The 19,456-nt window shown below is 48.7% G+C and overlaps 1 protein-coding gene across 10 annotated transcripts in view; it reads right to left on the bottom strand.

Moving 5' to 3' along the window:
• TP53BP2 (tumor protein p53 binding protein 2) overlaps positions 1-19,456 on the bottom strand; it is a 102,196-nt gene that overhangs the window by 39,235 nt on the left and 43,505 nt on the right. For 4 of the 10 annotated variants that reach the window (XR_004975068.1, XM_036355178.1, XM_036355179.1 and 1 more), the window contains exon 1: positions 3,484-3,822. The exons of 2 other annotated variants lie outside the window; for them this stretch is intronic. Coding sequence is in view for 4 of the 8 variants with exons in the window: in XM_036355178.1 (XP_036211071.1) it covers positions 3,484-3,510 (27 nt within the window). In the remaining 4 variants the exon portion in view is untranslated. Of the gene's footprint in view, positions 1-3,483; positions 3,823-19,456 lie in introns of those variants that run through there. 4 more of the 10 variants (XM_036355170.1, XM_036355172.1, XM_036355168.1 and 1 more) reach the window with 1 other exon arrangement.

Below are 19,456 nucleotides of genomic sequence, written 5' to 3'. Positions count from 1 at the left end.
ACACCCAGTCTGTCATCTGTGCTTTCTTTTCTCAATTACTTTGATTACAGAAGAATGTTCTGTTGAGTACCACCACACCATCCAAAAAAACAAGTATTTCAGTAACGTTTGACTTGATGAGGGGGCATGACCTGAAAGAACACTCCAGGTTCCTTAGCTCTTGCATCCCAACCTTCTTATTCTTAGTAGAGAAGGTTGGTGAGAGGTTTTATAATACATACGGCAAATCATACCCACGTTACCCTATTTGAACTGAAGGGCTCAGTGTCCAATGAACTTTGGTTCTCAACCTTCCTAATGCCACGACCCTTTAATAGTTCCTCATGTTGTGGTGACCCCCAACCATAAAATTATTTTCGTTGCTACTACATAACTGTAATTTTGCTACTGTTATGAATCATAATGTAAATATCTGATATGCTATATGTGTTTTCCGATGGTCGTGACCCACAGGTTGAGAACCGCTGCTTTAGAAAGACGTTTTAGGGAGGGCCACCCACTATAGTATATTACCGGAGGTAAAGGTCTACAGTATTCCTTAAAAGCTCCAGAAAGGAGAGGTTTCGTTTTATTGTTTTTACTGTCTGCTGTTGGGGGACGGGGGGGACATGAAGAGGGAGAGAAGCAGATCCTCCTAGAAGCAGTGTCTGAATAAAGGACACTCCATATCATTCTAGATTATTTTTTTAAATATAAGCAGCTGTACACTTGTGCAGTCTAATTTTGGTTTTTTTTTTTCTGAAACAGGTAAAGCTACAGAAAAATTTAAATACTTTTCGGCTTTTAATTAATACAGCAGAAGTTCCAAGGCAACAAATTTCACAGCACATGAAATGTGAGATACTTTGCACGTGTTTTTTTAAAAAACGTGATTTATTTAGCAGCCTTTAGGAATTACAATTCTATACAGAACCTACCTTAAACTTGATTCTGGAATAAAACCTAAGCTAACTTGCTATATTACTACTCAACCACAAAAAGGAATTCTTTTAGCATATGGTATAGTCATACAAATACAATTATTGCAAAGCTAGGACTTGAAAGCTTTTTTCAAAATATATTTTTATTGATTTCAGAGAGGAAGAGAGAGGGAGAAACAGAAACATCAATGCTGAGAGAGAATCATCGATCGCCTGCCTCCTGCACGCCTCCTACCGGGGATCGAGCCTGCAACCCAGGCATGTGCCCTGACTGGGAATCAAACTGTGACCTCCTGGTTCATAGGTCGATGCTCAACCACTGAGCCACACCGGAAGGGCTCATCGTTTCTATCTCTCTCTCCCTCTCCGTTCCTCTCTGAAATCAATAAAAATATAGTTACTAGTAATTTTTTAAAAAGCTGAGAGATGAGAAATATATTTAAGAAAAGTCTTATTTGCAAGTACCCAAAATATTACAGGATAAAGACACATATACCACGAGGCTACTAAATGAAAATCTGTTTCATATGTTTATGTATTGCAAGGATAAGAATCTCAGTTTAAGTGGGCAGGTGTGGGCTAGAAGGGGTCAATGGGAGGGGAAAGGGGGCATATCTGTAATAATTTCAACAATAAAAATAAATCTTAAAAAAAAAAAAAAAAGAATCTCGGTTGAACCAATATTGTAAATTCAGGAGAAGCTCTTACCTAGCATCTATTCAAAGCAAGGCACTGAACTAATTGCCTCATAAACAGTAGTAATTCTAATCCTCACAACCACCCTAAGGGCGCAGTACTATAATTACCCCCATTTTACAGATGATGAAACTGAGGGATGATGGACTGAAAAAGAAAAAAAGCCTATGGCCACAGAGGTAGTGGCTGAGCGAATACTAAGGGGTAGTCTGGCTTCAAAGGTGGTACCCAGCCACCACACCACTGCAGTCCCTCTGCTAAAACGCTCCTCTGGCATCAGAAAGGCGACTAGAGGAACCATACTGCTCAATTAAATATCGTTTCAAGAGCTATATAACTTTTTACAAATCCTGACGACCTGGTACGCAGTTGGGAGGAGGAAACAGAAGTGTTAAGAAAGCCCAAAGGATGCCTGGACATAAAACCGATCTTCAAGGAGGAAATCACACAGCAACAACCAACACTTGTCTTGGTCCTATTTTTAGGAAAAAACTCACAGCCAGCCAGCCAGCCAGGCAGAGCTATTTCGAGACAAAGAAAGTAAATCCCAGGAATAAAAATTTTAACCGCAAAAATCCTTCCCCCTTATTCATGGTCTTCTATTGATTGGGCATTAGCATCACAAACTGACTTTAGACCCAGGTAAGACACTAAAATAGGACGCACATTCATGAAACCCACCTATGTCCCTCCTTTGATTGCAAATGTAATAAATACAAATGTAACCCCCTCCATTCTCCGGAGCATTATCTCAATTCGTTGAGGTTCTGCTTCCCGGCATATGTCGACAGTTTGGCTCAAATAAACTCACAAAAATTCCAAAATAAATAAATAAATAAATAATAAAATAAAACAGGACGCACATTGCTATTAACAACTTTCAAATTCCTAGACTCCTGGGAGGACAAAATATCCGGAACTATCAAAACTCAAATGATCAATTCTAATAAATTCAGTTTGTCCCCAACAGGAAAGGTTAGGACACCCGCCCATGACACAAGCAGAGGGGGAGCCGGGGACAGAATAATTAATAACTATACTCTGCATCTGTGGCTGCACATAAACAGAATGGGTCGTCACTCGGACCCATGGCCTGCCTCAAAGCTGTTTCTCTGCACAAATGAAGGCATGAGAAAACATGGGGAGCGGCGCAAGGACAACTTCCACGGGGAAACACACAGCTACTTGCCGTGCAGCCTGCAGAAGCCACTGCCACCTTCCAGGTCGCACCTTCCAGGCTGCGCGACCTTTGCAGGAAGCAGGCATTTTTCAAAAAATGCCTTCGAACCTGCCGCCCACCTGCGGCCTGGGACGCACCGATCCTCTCGGGAGCGAGCGGGCACAGGCATTTCCCTGCGATCGAAAAACTTTTTGCATTGACTGCAACCCGTTTTCCAGAAACAGACTGAGCCAGGCGGGGCTGCTACTGCAGATACCAAGACGGAAATTCAGTTCCCAGGCAAGCCAGCCGGCGCACTCTTTTCGGGATGCATATTGCACGCCAACGAAAAGTTTTTTTGTTTTTTTTTAAGACAAAGCAGGAAGATGCCCGGCTTCCCTGTTCTCCACCTTCGAGAACTGCACAACGTCAGGACCGAGGCGGAGAGAAAAAGAAAGTTTGAGCGGCTACTGGGACCCTCCTCCCGGCCACGGGCTCCCGCGCGCGGGCCGGGGATCGTGGGAACCCGGAGCCTGGAGCCGCCGCGGCCGCTCCCCCCGGGTTCGCAACACCCCGGCCCCGCCACGCGGGCTCAGGCCCCGGGATCGGCTCGGGACCCTACGGAGGGCGCGCACCGGACCCCCCACCCGCCACCGCGCACACACTTCCGGGCCTGGCGCCCCGGCCCCAGCCCGCCTGCCCGCTTACCGGCATCATGTTGGACCCGAACCGCATCGAAGCGGGTGGCCGACGGCGGCCCGGAGCCCAGCGGAGGCGCCCGGGGGTCGCGGGGCGGGGGAGGGGAGCACGGAGCGAGGCCGCCCCGGAGGCGGCGGACCTGTTGCGAGGCGGCGGCGGCGGTGCTGGTGGTGGCGGGACGGCGCGGGGTCCGCACAGCCCTCCCGCGGCCGGGGCGCCTCGGAGCCCGGGCCCAACCCCAACCCCGCGGGGCTCCGGACGCGGCTTTGTCTCCTCCGCGCTCGCGGCCGCGGGGCTGCCTCCTCCGCTCCGAACCCAACTCAGCCCGGCCTGGCCCCCGCCGAGCCCGCGCCGGCCCCGCCCCCGCCCCCGCGCGCGGCCCCGCCTCCGGCGCGCACGCGGGTCTGGGGGGAGGCGAGGGCGCGCGGGGCCCGGAGCGCGTGCGCATGCGCGGGGCGGAGCGGGCGGCGCACGCGCGCTCGGGGGGAGGCGCCCTTTCCTTTCTTTGCGGCGCGGGACGTGCGTCGGGGGCGCGCGGCGGAGCGCCGAGAGCGCGCACCTCCCGGCGGAGCAGAGCCGGGGTTTGGGGGGCGGCGCCCCGGGAAGAGGGGCAGGTTAGAAAGACCCCCGAGGAGCAGAGGGCCGCACCTCCCTGGCACCTCCCAACAGTGCGGGGGGCTGGGGGGAAGACCCTTGGCCTTGGGGATCCCCGGGCCCAGCCTCAGCGCCTGGGCCCCTCGCGGGCGCGGGCCCCCTGGACGGCCGGCTTCCGGGAGGCCGCGAGGACCGCCCCGTCCAGCAAGATGGAGATCGGCGGTGGAGGCTCGGCCGGCAGCACGTGCCGGGAGGTCCTGCGGGAGGGGGTGGGGGGGAGCTCTCCGCCTTTTATCTCCCTGGCCGCGGCCCAAATTCAAACTCCCGTGTGACTTTGTGTCATTTGCAAAAAGTACGCTTAAGAAAATGACTCGAATGGAATGTGTATACTTAACCACAATAAAAATGAATAAATAAAGGTTAAAAACGTGCAAAGCAGCATTCCGAGGAGCTTTTCTGCTGCTCGGGAATGCCTTGGGTTTGTACCATCCTCCTCCGAGGGGAGCGGGGCTCGGGAACGGCAGTGGCTCAGCCCGGAGAAGTAGCCGAGCTGGTTCTGGCACCGCCGCCTCCCAGAGAGACGCCAGGAACCGAACCCCCGAGCGGGCTAACCCTTTCCTTCTGCTAACCCTCTGCAGGCTCGCTCACCGTCACTTCCTCAGAGTCTAGATCAGCGGTTCTCAACCTGTGGGTCGCGACCCCTTTGGGGGTCGAACGACCCTTTCACAGGGGTCGCCTAAGACCATCGGAAAACACATATATAATTACATACTGTTTTTGTGATTCATCACTATTCTTTCATTACGTTCAATTTGTCGCAATGAAAATACATCCTGCATATCAGATATTTACATGACGATTCATAACAGTAGCAAAATGACAGTTATGAAGTAGCAACGAAAATAATTTTATGGTTGGGGGTCACCACAACATGAGGAACTGTATTAAAGGGTCGCGGCATTAGGAAGGTTGAGAACCACTGGTCTAGAAGGTGGAGGGAATCCCCTGGATTTATCTAGCTTCAAGGGTGGACCATTCTTTCCGAGTCTTAACAGACCCCAAACCAGAATCTCCATCCAAATCCAGACCTCACCGTCCAGCTACGTATCTGGAAATACTCAGCTATGGCTAATTCATTTAGAATGCAAAGTTCTCCAAAACTCTAAAGTCTTGTTATTTTAAGAGAATTGTCCCATAAATATTCATCAAATACCTACCCTCTGTTGGGTATTCTGCGTGCTGGAGATTCATTCATGAGCCAAACAAAAACTTGGGTGGACAATAAAACCAATAGCTAAGTGTATGAATAATGACATAAATTACCAAGTAGCGTTATAAGGAGGGAAGCAAGTGGCTGGGAAGAGGAGATCTTGTTAAACTGGAGAATCTTAATAAAAATAAAAGAATCTCTCATCCTGAAACTTGGCACATTTGTGGGAAGCAAGAACCCCCACCCCCCCCCCTTTATTTTTTTATTTTTTATTTTTTGGCAACCTGCAGCTCATAAAGGGACTGTTTAGCACCAAAAAAACCAGCTTCATATTCCGCTGGTTTTCATTATTTTTTGTGCATACAAGGAGATCTCAGCAACCTAAGTTATCATCCACATTCATCCGGAAAAAGAATCCTAGATATCGTTCACGATGCCTCTAGTTCTCAACAATGAAAATCGTATCTCTATTGCCTGAACCCCGAAATAGTCGCACACGATAGTAAATCATATCCACTATGAGTGTTGGCGGCCCTGGCTGATGAACAAAACAATTCCGACAGAAATAGAAGCAAGGAGAGGGGAATTGGGATAAGGTGGCCCCATTCAATTTTTTTTTTCCCCATTCTATTTTTTTTTACTGCTTGTCTCACAGGTGACCTGCCCAAGGAGGGGGAAGAAGGGACAGCAGTTGGCACTCTGTCCCGAAACTCACTTCCAGCCAATTGAGAATTCCCTCCTGCCAAATAGCAGGTATGTTTATGTTGAGGGTTTTGTTTTCTCTCTCTCTCTCTCTCTCTCTCTCTCTCTCTCTCTCTCTCTCTCTCTTTAAATCATAGAAGCAGGAAACAAACAACAACAAAAAAACCCCTAAACTTTGGTCTCATTCCTTACATTCTGTGCCATTCACAAAAGGCTCTCCCAGGCCCCACCTGCTTCGTCTGTCTGTCTCAAGCCTCCTCTATAATTCTGTCATCAACCCCAAGAAAGAGAAGCCAAATTACCACCAGCTGGGCGGGGAGCCCTCTTCTCTTTGGACCTCGCCTCACCCCCAGGCACATATGTTGGGCTTGAGTCGAGGTGTTTTGAGTTCCCAACTTTCTCCCCATCTCCCCTTTCAGAAGGTCAGCTCCCACCTTCCTTAGCCAGTAAAGGAGAGGATGGGGGGCCTTCACTCCTGCAGTTCATTCCTCCCACCCCCAACCCACTGACTTTTTAACTAATACCCTTGTGTGTCCGTGTTTTGCCAGGCACTGTTCTAGACTCTCGAGAGAGCACAGCTGTTGTTCCACTTATTTATGCATTCATTGCTTGCTTCTGGTCTGTGCCCAGTCTTAGTGGAACACAGTCTTACTGTGTACCTATTGGCTGTGGCTGCTTTCACACCATAGCAGCAGAGTGGAGTGGCTGGAGTAGAGAGGACTGTATGGCCTGCAAAGCCTAAAAGACTTACTGTCTGGCCCTTTATTTATTTATTTTTTTAAAAATATATTTTATTGATTTTTTTACAGAGAGGAAGGGAGAGGGATAGAGAGTTAGAAACATCAATCAGAGAGAAACATCAATCAGCTGCCTTCTGCACACTACCTACTGGGTATGTGCCCACAACCAAGGTACATGCCCTTGATCAGAATCGAACCTGGGACCCTTGAGTCCGCAGGCCGATGCTCTATCCACTGAGCCAAACCAGTTAGGGCTGTCTGGCCCTTTAAAGAGGAAGTTTGCTGGCCCCTGCTCTACCCAGCAGCAAGCATGATCTTAGCAGAAATAGAATCAAGCCTGGCTTAGGACTCTTAAGTCCAAATGGATGGGCGTATGGATGGGGCAGGATTGAAAGGCTGAAGCATTTTGGGGCCAGACGATGAGTAGTGCATGGTGGTTTATTATACTTCCCTGTCTTCCTGTGTTTGCTCTTAATTCTAGGTACTAAAATGTTTTTTAGAAAATAAAAAAGAGCTGAGACCGGTTTGGCTCAGTGGATAGAGCATCGGCCTGTGGACTGAAAGGTCCCAGGTTCGATTCCGGTCAAGGGCATGTACCTGGGTTGCGGGCACATCCCCAGTAGGGAGATGTGCAGGAGGCGGCTGATCGATGTTTCTCTCCCATCGATGTTTCTAACTCTTTATCTCTCTCTCCCTTCCTCTCTGTAAAAAATCAATAAAATATATTTTTTAAAAAAAAGAAAAGAAAAGAAAAAAGAAATGCTTTCCATGTCTTTCTATTTCCGTTAGGACACACACCATGCTGTTAACATGGCCTCCAAGCCCCCTCCTGGTCTAGCTCACACTGGCTCTCCAAGAGAGTTAGGGTAGGAAGGAGGAGCAGTAGATATGTGTACCTCCCCATATTCATGCCAAAAGACCCAGCATTGGAGAAACCCAGTGTTTGAAGACATCTATCTGGGCTCTTGATGGCACCTTGATTTGGTTTAAGCCGTTCCCTGCTTTATTGAAACCAGGAGCTAATGAGTTCTTATCTTCCTGTCAGTCCTCTCCCCATTACCTCACCTCCCTCTTACTCATCCTTTCGGCTCCATCCCTTCCCCCCCTTGCAGTCCCGCCCCCGTGTGAAACAGCCCTTGCTGAAGTCACCAGTGACCTTTCTTTCGCTGATGCAGTCACCATGTTCGTTCAACCCTTGTCTTCTTTGACCTCCTGCAGCGCTTCGCTGTTGTTCATTTCCTCCTTCCCAAGATACTCTTCTCCCTTGACATTTGGGATGACGCTCTCATGGTTCTCCTACCTCCGTGTCTGTGGAAGGACGCTCTTCCTCGCCGGCCTGTACGTGTTCAAACTCCTCAAGGCTCAATCCCCCCTCTTCCCAGACAGCCTTATCCACAGTCTTAAATGTCATCTACACAGGGGTCAAGTTTTAATAGTTCCAACCCAGACGGCCTCCCTGGGCTCTGGCACTGCACCATCCCGTCCAGCCACGTATAACTACTGAGCGTTTGAAACGTGCCTCGTGCCACTGAGAAACTGAGCGTTTCATTTCAATCCATTGACATGTAACTGGCCGCATGTGGGTAGAGGCTTAAAGATTAGACCGTGTAGATATAGACTGTTTCCATCATCACAGAAAGTCCTGTTGAACAGCTAGACATCCAAGTATGGCCGACTCAACTTCTCTAAAACCAAGTCCATAGCCCTTCTCCCAGTCCTGGCCCTCTTCCAGCATTTCCTGTCTCAGTGACTGGCACAAGGGTTCATTCCTTTTCTCAAGCCAGAAATCTAGGAATCGTGCTTGGCTTTATTTCTCCTTCGTCTCCAGCATCTAGTCAAGCTCTGTCCTTTCTGTCTTAAATATTTTTTTCAAACTCCTTTGCCGTCTCTCACCACAACGACCTTGTTCAAGCTACCACGGTCTCTCACATGTCTGATCTAGATTAGACACCCTTGCTTAAAGTTCCCCCTTAACATTGCCTCCAAGCCCTTGACTATCCTCCAGTCTCCCCAGCTACCACAGTCCCCTCCTGAGACAACCATACCATCGTTTTTCTGTCCCTTTTGCTTTTAAAAATATATATATATGTATATATATACATATATATATATATACACATATATATATATTTATATATTATTGATTTCAGAGAGGAAGGGAGAGGGAGAAAGACAGAGAAACATCAATGATGAGAGAGAAAATCATTGATTGGCCGCCGATATTTCAGTAGCCGATGGCCACGTCATTAGTCTTGGACTGACCTGTTTGGTGTGCGTAACAGGAAATATTTTGCTTTCGGAGAACAAGAAAAATAGGTTTATTTGTGTTACACCTATTCATTTGTGCAGTTATTCAGTGTCTGGCAAGTTAATGTTCAAGAAAAAAATATTAACTTTTATTAAGATGTTCTATTTTTTTATGTGAATGATGACTCATTTATTTCAGCCCTTTGTATTCAGCGTGTCTCTACTGAAATAAACCTATGTTTCTATGAAAACTGAAGCTTTTGTTTTTTTGCGGCCCACATATACTTAAACCTTGTTTATTTGGCCCGTGTCAGCCTTTGAGTTTGACATGCTTGGCCTAAAGGAGCAGGGACCGTTCTGCATGTTGTCACCAGCCAGTGTGTTTTTGCATTCACTCGAGCCAAACCCAAAGAGAAGGGAACGTATGGAATCAAAAGTCAAAACAGAGCAAGGACTTGTGAGCAGAAAGGCTTCCCTAAGACAGGCCCGTGGGAGACAAATAAAGCTTTGCCTCCCACACGCTGTATCAAACCCAGCTCCATCTCACCCTGGTCTTAACCTCAACCCATGATGCATTCTCCATTCTTATCTTAGACCGAAATCCCTTGTGGGCTGATGGAAGGCGGCTCTGATACTTCAGATGAGGCGGTCAGATAAGCTTCATGTCAAAAATGCTTGTAGCTTCTCACGGGCACCGGCAGAGAACTGCTTAGTCAACGGGGCCCCCACTCCTGGAGGTCCCCAGGGGGCATCGGGCAGCAGGCAGGAGCTGTCTGGGCAGGAGTTTCTGCAGGAGACCCCGTGCAGGGTTGGCTGGTCAGGTGTGATTAAACTGGGTGCGCATGGGCAAGGGTGTAGTTCAGACAGGAGTTGCTACTGAGATAGTGATCATAAGGTAAGTGGCAAAGGGCCAGACAGTGGGCGGGGCAGGCTCAGGTTGCCAGGCAAGCTGTCATAGACAAGGAGGGCAGAAAACCAGCGAAACGCAACACCACGCGCGCACCTGAGAGAGACGTGTTGTTCTGACACCTCGCTGGGTCAAACGAGCCCATTTTAACTCCAGGCAGCCCGGATTGAACTGGGCAGTCCTGTCCCAGAGAAATTTCATCTCATCTTAAAGGGCTGGGCCTCCTCTCTCTATCCAGGTATGCAGTGTCATACTCCAGCTCAGCTGGGAGGAAGTTTCTAGCTAAACTCCCCTGCTGAGAGCTGGCATCAACGAAGGTGGTTTCTGGGGCGTGATCTGTGGGTGGGGGTGTGAGGGGCACATCCACTCTGAGATCTGTAGAGGCAGCTCTTCTACAAACGAGACAAATCATGAGCCACTGCGGCTCTATTCCTCAGAGCTTTTATGAGTTGATTGGAAAAGCTCCATGAATAGTCATAATAGGAACTACCTTTGATTCTCAGTTCCATGCCAGACCCTGAAACAACATATCATATCTTATTCAATCCTCACAACAGCCCTAGCCGGTTTAGTTCAGTGGTTAGAGTGTTGGCCTGTGGACTGAAGGGTCTTGGGTTCGATTCCGGTCAAGGGCACGCACCTCAGTGGCAGGCTCGATCCCCGGCCCCGGTTGGGGCACGTGCAGGAGGCAACCATTCGATGTCTCTCTCACATCAGTGTTTCTCTCTCCGCCTCTCCCCCTCCCTTCCATTCTCTCTAAAAACAAAAACTATCCTCTGGGGAGGATTAAACACAGCAACACAATCTTCACAACAACCTTAAGAAATGGCTGCTATGAATAGTCTCGGTTTACTGACGAAGAAACGTGACTTGGAGAGAGGAGTAACTAAGAAGGTCTCTGTGAGTGAAAAGTAGTGGCAGGTCTCCTTGCTGCGCTAGGTCTACCCTCTCCTCTTCTGCTCCCAACCATAAGCAAACGGAACCTTGGAGAAACACCTGGGCAGCGACCCTGGTGGCAGTAACAGCAGCAGCTACAGCCCTGCGGGTTCCCCAGCTGAAGTCTGTCCCTTTCGTTAGCGTGCTGAAGGCTGCATAGCTGATGTGTGCCGTTCGGACAGGCTGATGCGTTCAAACGCCCAGGAGGGTTTCATCCTAGAATGACATGAGGACTGGGAGAGGTGTGGGCAGCTCTGGTTCCTATTTTGGATCAGGTGTCCACTAACCAGTAGGTTTCCCCCTCAAATTCCAGTCTGCCCGAAGTCCTCGGTGACCATAACACGGTGATGTGGGGCCCAGGTACGTCTTGTGGTCTGAGCAACCCTGGCAAGGACACCCATGCATCTGAAGGTAACTGACAGAACCTGTTGAACCAGGAGCCTGGCTGCTCCCGGGTGGCCCCGTTGAGGGAGAGGCGGCCCCTCCTAGCCACACTCAGAAGCAGCAGGCAAGTTGACACTGTCATCTCTGGGGACATATGTATGCGTGGATTCGGAGAAGACAGCCTGTGAGAGCAGGATGCTGCTGAGATGTGCAGAATCGAACTGCACACGAAGCCAGGTGGTAAGCTGGGCCAGCGAACCACTACTGCTTGAATCTAAGGATGGCAAGAGATGTCTGCAGATCTTGGTGGGCTGTGATGATGTCAGTGGCTTCTTCCAGAGGATGCTAGCAGCTTAAGTCAGGAATCTGAAGTCAGTGTGAGAATAAGTTCTTTAAAAAAAAAAAAAAGTATAGGGTAATAATAAATGGAAGGAATTTTCAATAAGGTAGCAGAGAACCTCCCCAAGTGGGTTCATTCTTGGGAACCAAGAACTACAGGGCAGCGATGGGTTGATTTGTCCAGAGATCAAAGAGCTTCTGAGTCTCTGTTACTAAGTGTTTCTCGGATATAAGTGGGGGAAACTAGCCCCTTTGACTAGAGGCAGCCTGAGTCCACTACCCCTTCCCCTGAAATAAGCCTGGTTGGTGTCTAAGAACGTCGGTCCTGGAAAGGAAATAAAGCAGAGTGGCTAAAACATGGAGTCAGTGTCGCACAGAACCACACGGGAAGCCATCCCTGCCACTTTAAAAACATATATATATATATATATATATATATATATATATATATATATATTTTATTGATCTCAGAGGGGAAGGGAGAGGGAGAGAGAGAAACAGCCATGATGATAGAGAATCATGGATCGGCTGCCTCCTGCACGCCCCCCACTGGGGATGGAGTCCGAAACCTGGACATGTGCCCTTGGCTGGAATTGAACAGGGATACAAATGCCTGCCTTCCTTACTTCACAGGGTTGCCATGGGGTCAGGCACTTTAACCTTTGTGAAGTGAGCACTCACAGAGAAACATGGGAGAGAGAGACTTTGGTCCAAATGACCGACTCAACTCTCAAGCCAGCAGCTGGAAAGAGGTGGGAATGAAGGAAAGGGTGCTTTTCAGGAAAGAGCAAGAGAGTGAACAGGACTCAGTGAGGGAGTGGCCACCGGGCACAGCGCTGGGCAAGGGAAAGAAGTCAGAGCCTGGTTCCTATTGATCAAAATGGCCCAAGGCTAAGAGAGGATGTCCTGTACCAGGACCCACGCCGTTGTCCAGGTCGCGGAACGAGATCACCCAGCCGCTCCCTCCCTGGACCTCGGAGCACAGGTACCCTGCCCAACAGAGGGACTGAGGGGCCGTGGCGAAGGCTGGCAGGCCTCCGGGCGCAGGTGCTGTCACTGCAAACGACTGCAACCCAGATGCTTCCAGCGGCAGTAGCAGAACTGCATGCTGAGGTCCTCTGGGGGCAACCACAGGTGGGCCCAGGCTCATCGCATGAGTCTCCGACTGGATGGACACTGAACGAGGAACGGGGTCTGACACAAGGCAGGTTGTCTGTTGCTGAGATTTGGGGACCACGTGGAAGGACCTGAGTGCAACCCCAGCCAACAGCCGGCAAGAAGACAGCCTTCATTTCTGGAACTGCAGGAAACTGAATTCAGCCAACAACAAGACTCTCATAGCCAGAAGCAAAGATGAAACCTCAAGGCTTATCAAATGTCTTTCCTCCTAAAAAAAAAAAAAAAAAAAAAAAAAGAAGAAGAAGAAGAAGAACCAAAATGACCTCATTAGGTGCTCAAACAATAAGGGGACTTACTGGGCACTTTTATATTATTTTATTAAATTCTTAGAATTCCATCAAGTGGTAATTAGCTCTCCATTTTACAGAGAAAAAAACCAACCACTCAAAAAAGGGACAGTGATCTGGTGCCAGGGATGAAGGACTGGCCTTCGAGCCCGGGGCTGCTTGATTCCAAACCCCACTCTTTCTACTCTGTAACCCTGACCCGCCTGGGGGCTTGGCGGCTGAAGTGCGACATCCACACAGAGAAGACCAGTCAGCACTCTCCCCTTTGGGTCAGCGCCCCTCAATCTCTCACCTCATCCTTGGATACATGGGGTTTCCATGTGGATTTCCCAGATCAGAGGCAAATGGCTTTGCTCCATCATTTCGGATCAATACTAGTAAGTGAACTCTAGAACTAGTGTGCACAGTGGACACGACCTCCCAGCTCCACCCAGGTATTCTGTTTCCCGAGGTGACTCATTGTATCTGGTCCTCATCCATGGGCCAACCTGCCATCGACGCTGAAGGCATCGCTTCACTCTGGGCTGTATCTCTCCATCCCCCGGGGATTTCCACCTCAAAGACCTTCTGCTTCAATGTCCAGGGCGGGCTCGTGCTCTGGTGCCTGGGCAGGGTTTGTGGGGGGACTGACTGGGGATCCCCACCATGTGGTTTTTCTCAGGGGAAACATTCACCCATACACACAGCCCTGCCACATGGTGCCGTGCTGGGGGACATTCATCAGGAGCCCCTGAGCAAGGTCAGAGCGATTGGAGCTAACGAGTCACAAGGGCCCGGTTGGCATGGCTCAATGGTTGAGCACAGACCTATGAACCAGGAGGTCACGGTTTGATTCCCTGCCCGGGTTGCAGGCTCAATCCTCAGTGGGGGGCGTGCAGGAGGCAGCCGATCAATGATTGATTCTCTCTCATCATTGATGTTTCTATCTCTCCCTTTCTTTCCTCTCTGAAATCAATAAAAATATACTGTATATATTGGTATATTTTTATTTTTTTTAATATTTTTATTGATTTCAGAGAGGGAGAGATAGAAACATCAATGATGAGGGAGAATCATTGATTGGCTGCCTCCTGCATGCCCCACACTGGGGATTGAGCCCACAACCCCGGCATGTGCCCTTGACCGGAACCGAACCCAGGACCATTCAGTCCATAGGCCGACGCTCTATCCACAGAGCCAAACCAGCTACGGCAATGCTGGTATATTTTTAAAGGCTCCACCTTAGCCGGTTTGGTTCAGTGGATAGAGCGTCAACCTGTGGACTGAAGGGTCCCAGGTTCGATGCCAGTCAAGGGCACATGCCCAGGTTGTGGGCTTGATCCCCCGTAGGGGACGTGCAGGAGGCAGCTGATCAATGATTCTCTCTCATCATTGATGTTTCTATCTCTCTCTCTCCCTCTCCCTTCCTCTCTGAAATAAATATATATTTATATTTATTTTTTTTAATTTTTTTTTAAGACTCCCAAAGGAAGCAGTGGTCAAGAGAAATGTCCCTGGCGAAGCTGCCTGCTCCCTCTGGGTGAAAAGTCGGAGGGGAATACCAGGTGTGGTGGGGGTTGGTGTGGACTCTAGAATGTTTCATTAGCCTGGCTTACCCCCTCTCCTAGCTGCGGAGAGGGGAGCAGTCAGGCTGCTGGGAAAAGGGTTCGTGTTGATTTCCCAACACAAAGAGCAGATTAGTCAACTTGGAAAAAATTCAGAGAAGCTGAAACCCTTCCCGAACTCCCGGTTTCATAAATCAGCTGAGACAGTAATCCACCCTTCACATTCGGGAAAGCTGGCCTTGCATCACCGACCAGGCCCAGGGAAACAGCCCTTGATTGTGACTTCAGTCAGTGATAACGGGAGCCAGCTACAAAGGACCCTGTCCGAGAGGAGATGCGTGGGAAGGGAAAATGGGTTCAGGGAGAGGAGGGAGGCCAGTGGCACTTACATGCTGCCTAAGATCCTGCTTCTGGGGTCCCTGGACAAACAGCCCTGTCTCTGGAGAAATATCCCCCGATGAGGCGAACGGGTGGTTCACTAGGTTTTAGGGCAGTGGTTCTCAACCTTCTGGCCCTTTAAATACAGCTCCTCATGTGGTGACCCAACCATAACATTATTTTCGTGGCTACTTCATCACTGTCATGTTGCTACTGTGATGAATCGTCATGTAAATATCTGATCTGCAGGATGGTCTTAGGCAACCCCTGTGAAAGGGTCGTTCGACTGCCAAAGGGGTCGCGACCCACAGGTTGAGAATCGCTGCTTTAGGGGGCCATAGAGACGGCCTCCCAGAGCCGTGATGCTTCTGTTGTCCAAATTCCACGCCTAGGAAACAGCCTTCTGCTAATAACGACACAGCCGCCCGAGAGCCCCTCTATGAGAAAGGATGGCAGCTCTCCCCCTGAGGGCACGGACCTGTCCATGTGGGAATATAGACCAAGAGCCGTAAAATCCTTCTTTGATCCTTTCCTTCTACTGTGGGGCCTAACGCTCTCACGTTCATATCAATGCTATTTCTAATGATGGAAACATGAAAAACACACTGAAATATTATTTTCCTTTCTAAAATACATGTGTAGACGACATTACGTACGTCACAGATGTGACATAATGAATTAAAAGTGGAACATCACATGGTAGTCAAACGCTTGTCACAATTCTATAAAGTCTCTGTAGAGACATTATTTTTTTAAAATATATTTTATTGATTTTTTACAGAGAGGAAGGGAGAGGGATAGTTAGAAACATCAATGAGAGAAAGAAACATCCATCAGCTGCCTCCTACACACCCACTACTGGAGATGTGCCCACAACCAAGGTACATGTCCTTGACCGGAATCGAACCTGGGACCTTTCAGTCCGCAGGCCGACGCTCTATCCACTGAGCCAAACCGGTTAAGGCAAGACATTATTAAGGGGCGGGAATACATTTTGAGGCGCGGGAATGGTTTCTAATGAAGTGTTCACCCCTCTGGCAGGCATTGCAGCAGAAGGAGGACCCATGGGCACAGTACTAGGTCAGGACTGGCAGAGGAAAGAATACCTAGGGTAGGATTACTGATGTCCCCCCACCTTTGGCACCCAGGGCAGTCCAACTGGCCCGCTAGACGTGGGCCACACGCACCCAAGGGAATACATGCCACCTGGTGGCTGGATCTGAACATTACAGCTCCGTTGATTCCTGGAGGTCGGACTTACTAATAAGAAAAACTAGGCAGCTGGCCGGTTTTTGGTAAGCCTTTCACGCACCCAAAAGCATCTGACCTGGCTCCTGGCTTATGATTGCCATTTCCTGAAAACCCTCTTACTACCTCTCCATGTTTGCCAGGGTCCTCAGTCACGCCTTTTCTCACCCTCAATCAACATAATGTCTTTAATATCATCTTTCCTCTGAAAACGTAACGTATCTTGAATGATCAAGACTCGGTCCTCGAGGACGGGAAAGCCATCCCTTTACCCTGGGAATGCTCTATAATTCTTCTCCGGAAACACAGCGATATATTTTATTATTAAGCATCAAAAGATAAATTCGCAAAGGTAACTCACATTCTGTGACACTGTCCTTTTTTTTTGAATGGCTCATTCATTATAGAACACTATCCCCATCATTCAACCAACCCTTGATAATCCTTTGGGATATGTCTGGGCAATTAAAATAGCAGCATTTCCTTTCTCGTCTATTTGTGTTACTGGTATTATTCGTGTCCTTCAAGAGAGACCTGTCTGCTTGAAAGGACAGCCCCCCTCCACGTGACAAGTCCTGATTTGACATGGAAAAGGTGAGGAAGGTTCTCTGGAAAGAAACTTCCAGATGCCGACACTGACTCCCTTAGTTTTTGCTGATTACCCTTCCTGCTGACTTCTACTTCCTCGTTACTCAGCTGACGGTTCCTCATCTATTTGTCATGAGATTAAATGGGTCATAGCAGCCCAGCCGGTGTGACTCAGCGGTTGAGCACTGACCTATGAACTAGGAGGTCACGGTTCAATTCCCAGTTATGGCACATGCCCAGGTTTCGGGCTCCATCCCCACCCAGTAGGGGGTGTGCAGGAGGCAGCCAATCCATGATTCTCATCATTGATGTTTCTATCTCTCTCTCCCTCTCCCTTCCTCTCTGAAATGAATAAAAATTTATTTTTTTAAAAAATGGGTCAATTAAACACCAGTCCCTTCTCTTCTTACCCACTTGAACCATCATGCTCATGTAAAGGCCAGAATATGAAATAGACTGGCAAGTACCAGTCACATGGGATGTGAAGTGGGGAAAGTGTTGGGGAGGGGGAGGGCCAGGGTCCGACTCCTCCTCCCAATTTTTAGGTTCATCATGGCTTTGACAAGTCCTCACTCTGCCACCCCATCCATCCTCACACCTGTCCACTCAAAGGTGGGGCCCCCCTCAGCGCTTCAAATCCATCTTCCCCCACCTGGACTCCGGTCTGGGCCTGGTCAGGAAATGTTTCCAACCCTCTTTCCCTAAACCCACCTCGCCACAGCACCCCGACTGCTTGCTCTTTTTCAAACTCACGGATCTTTAGGAGATATACACAAAGAGAAATGTGAGAACAGAGACACAAAAGACTTCAGAAAATGGGTTGCATTCCTCTAAGAAGCCCTCCCATTAACTGGGCGTCAACACGTTGGTTATTCTTTGTTCTCTTGGCTCTTGCTGTGCTTGTCCATGATCAAAACAGCAGAAAAGCCCTGGCCGGTTTGGCTCAGTGGATAGAGCGTCGGCCTGCGGACTGGAGGGTCCCGGGTTCGATTCCGGTCAAGGGCATATGCCCAGGCTCAATCCACCCGCCCCCGTGCAGGAGGCAGCTGATCAAGGATTCTCTCTCATCAGTGATGTTTCTATCTCTCTCCCTTCCTCTCTAACATCAATAAAAAAATATACATTTAAAAAAAAGCAGCAGAAAAGAATTAACATCACCAGTAACGAGACAAGCTGACAACACGGGCTTCTCAGTAGTGTAACACACCAGGAAGGACGCTATCTTTGCCAAAAATGCACAACACGAATCTAATCATGAGAAAACACAAGACAAATCCAAACTGAGTGACACTGTACAAATGGCAAGGTCCTGAAAGATAAGAAAGACTGAGGAGTTGTTCCAGATGAAAGGAGACTGGAGGGTCATTTCAAGGGCATTCTTGAGACAAGCAGCAAAATTTGAATATGGACCGTATATTAGATGATAGTATTCATTATATCAAGGCTGAATTTCCTGAATTTTATAACTGAACTGTTGTTATACAAGAGACTGTCCTTGTTCTTACGAGATATCTGCTCATGTATTTTTGAAGTAAAAAAGGCGCAAATAGTTTAGGAGAAAAATACTGTGAATATATATAAAGTCATAAAACAAATGTGACAAAATGTTAAAATTGAGGTCAAGGGAATGTGGGAGTTCTTCGTCCTATTCTCGTCACTCTGCTGTAAGTTTGAAATTACTTCTAAAAAAGAAAACACAAAAATAGAATAACATTGAAGAATCAGGTCCTCTGCTGCTATTTCTGGATGGATTTTTCATGCAAGGAAGGGGGAGAGTTTACATGGAGCCCTTCCGGCACTTGCATTTTTAAGCGGAGCGGTCATGGGGATTAGATTGTTTGTCGATGTGGGCCTGGCAAGGTTATTCTCTTATCAGAAAGAAGGCAGGGATTTGCCTCACGGGTTCTCCTCACTAATCCTGCAGCACTCCACCCACTCAGTCCGTGGGACGGCTTGCTGTTCTCTGTTCACAAATAATAATAGTTGATGAGTAGTAAGTGCTTATGTCTGAAGCATTGAACCAACCTTTTATTTATTGATTTCAGAGAGGAAGGGAGAGGGAGAGAGAGAGAGAAACACCAATGATGAGAGAGAATCATGGATCGGCTGCCTCCTGCACGCCCCCCACTGGGGATCGAGCCCACAACACGGGCATGTGCTCTGACCGGGACTTGAACCGCGACCTCCTGGTTCAGAGGTCGACGCTCAACCAACTGAACCATACTGGCGGGGGGAGCTAACCCTTTAATAGCATTGGGACATTTAATTCCCATAACAATCTTATGAGGTATGTACTATTACTATGCCACTTTTACAAATGAAGAAACTGAGGCACAGAGAGGGTAACGACATTTCACAAGGTCACAGAACTGCTCCACGGACAAGCCAGGAATTCAAATCAGGTCTGTCTGACCCCAGCATCAATGCTCTTCACTACGGTGCCACTTAACCACGGAACCGTGGCTCTTGGGTGGACTCTGTTCTTTGGGGATAGGATAGTCCTGGTGGGAAGAAGGCACATACCTGGATAGAGAGGGTACCAGGCAGACATACTAGTAAGCACATCAGACACCACATCAGTCATCACAACCAGCCCACAGGCTCCTGCAGGCCAGAAGCCAGGGTGCATTGGAAGCAGTCCTTGAATGTTGATCCACAAGGTCAAAAAATGCCCTTCACAAGGTCATGTTTGGCCGCAG

This window comes from Myotis myotis, unplaced genomic scaffold (genome assembly GCF_014108235.1).
Source record: "Myotis myotis isolate mMyoMyo1 unplaced genomic scaffold, mMyoMyo1.p scaffold_m19_p_21, whole genome shotgun sequence".
Classification (NCBI taxonomy): domain Eukaryota; kingdom Metazoa; phylum Chordata; class Mammalia; order Chiroptera; family Vespertilionidae; genus Myotis; species Myotis myotis.
The sequence above is the reverse complement of the archived record's forward strand: the minus strand, read 5'-3'. Positions and strand labels throughout refer to the sequence as shown.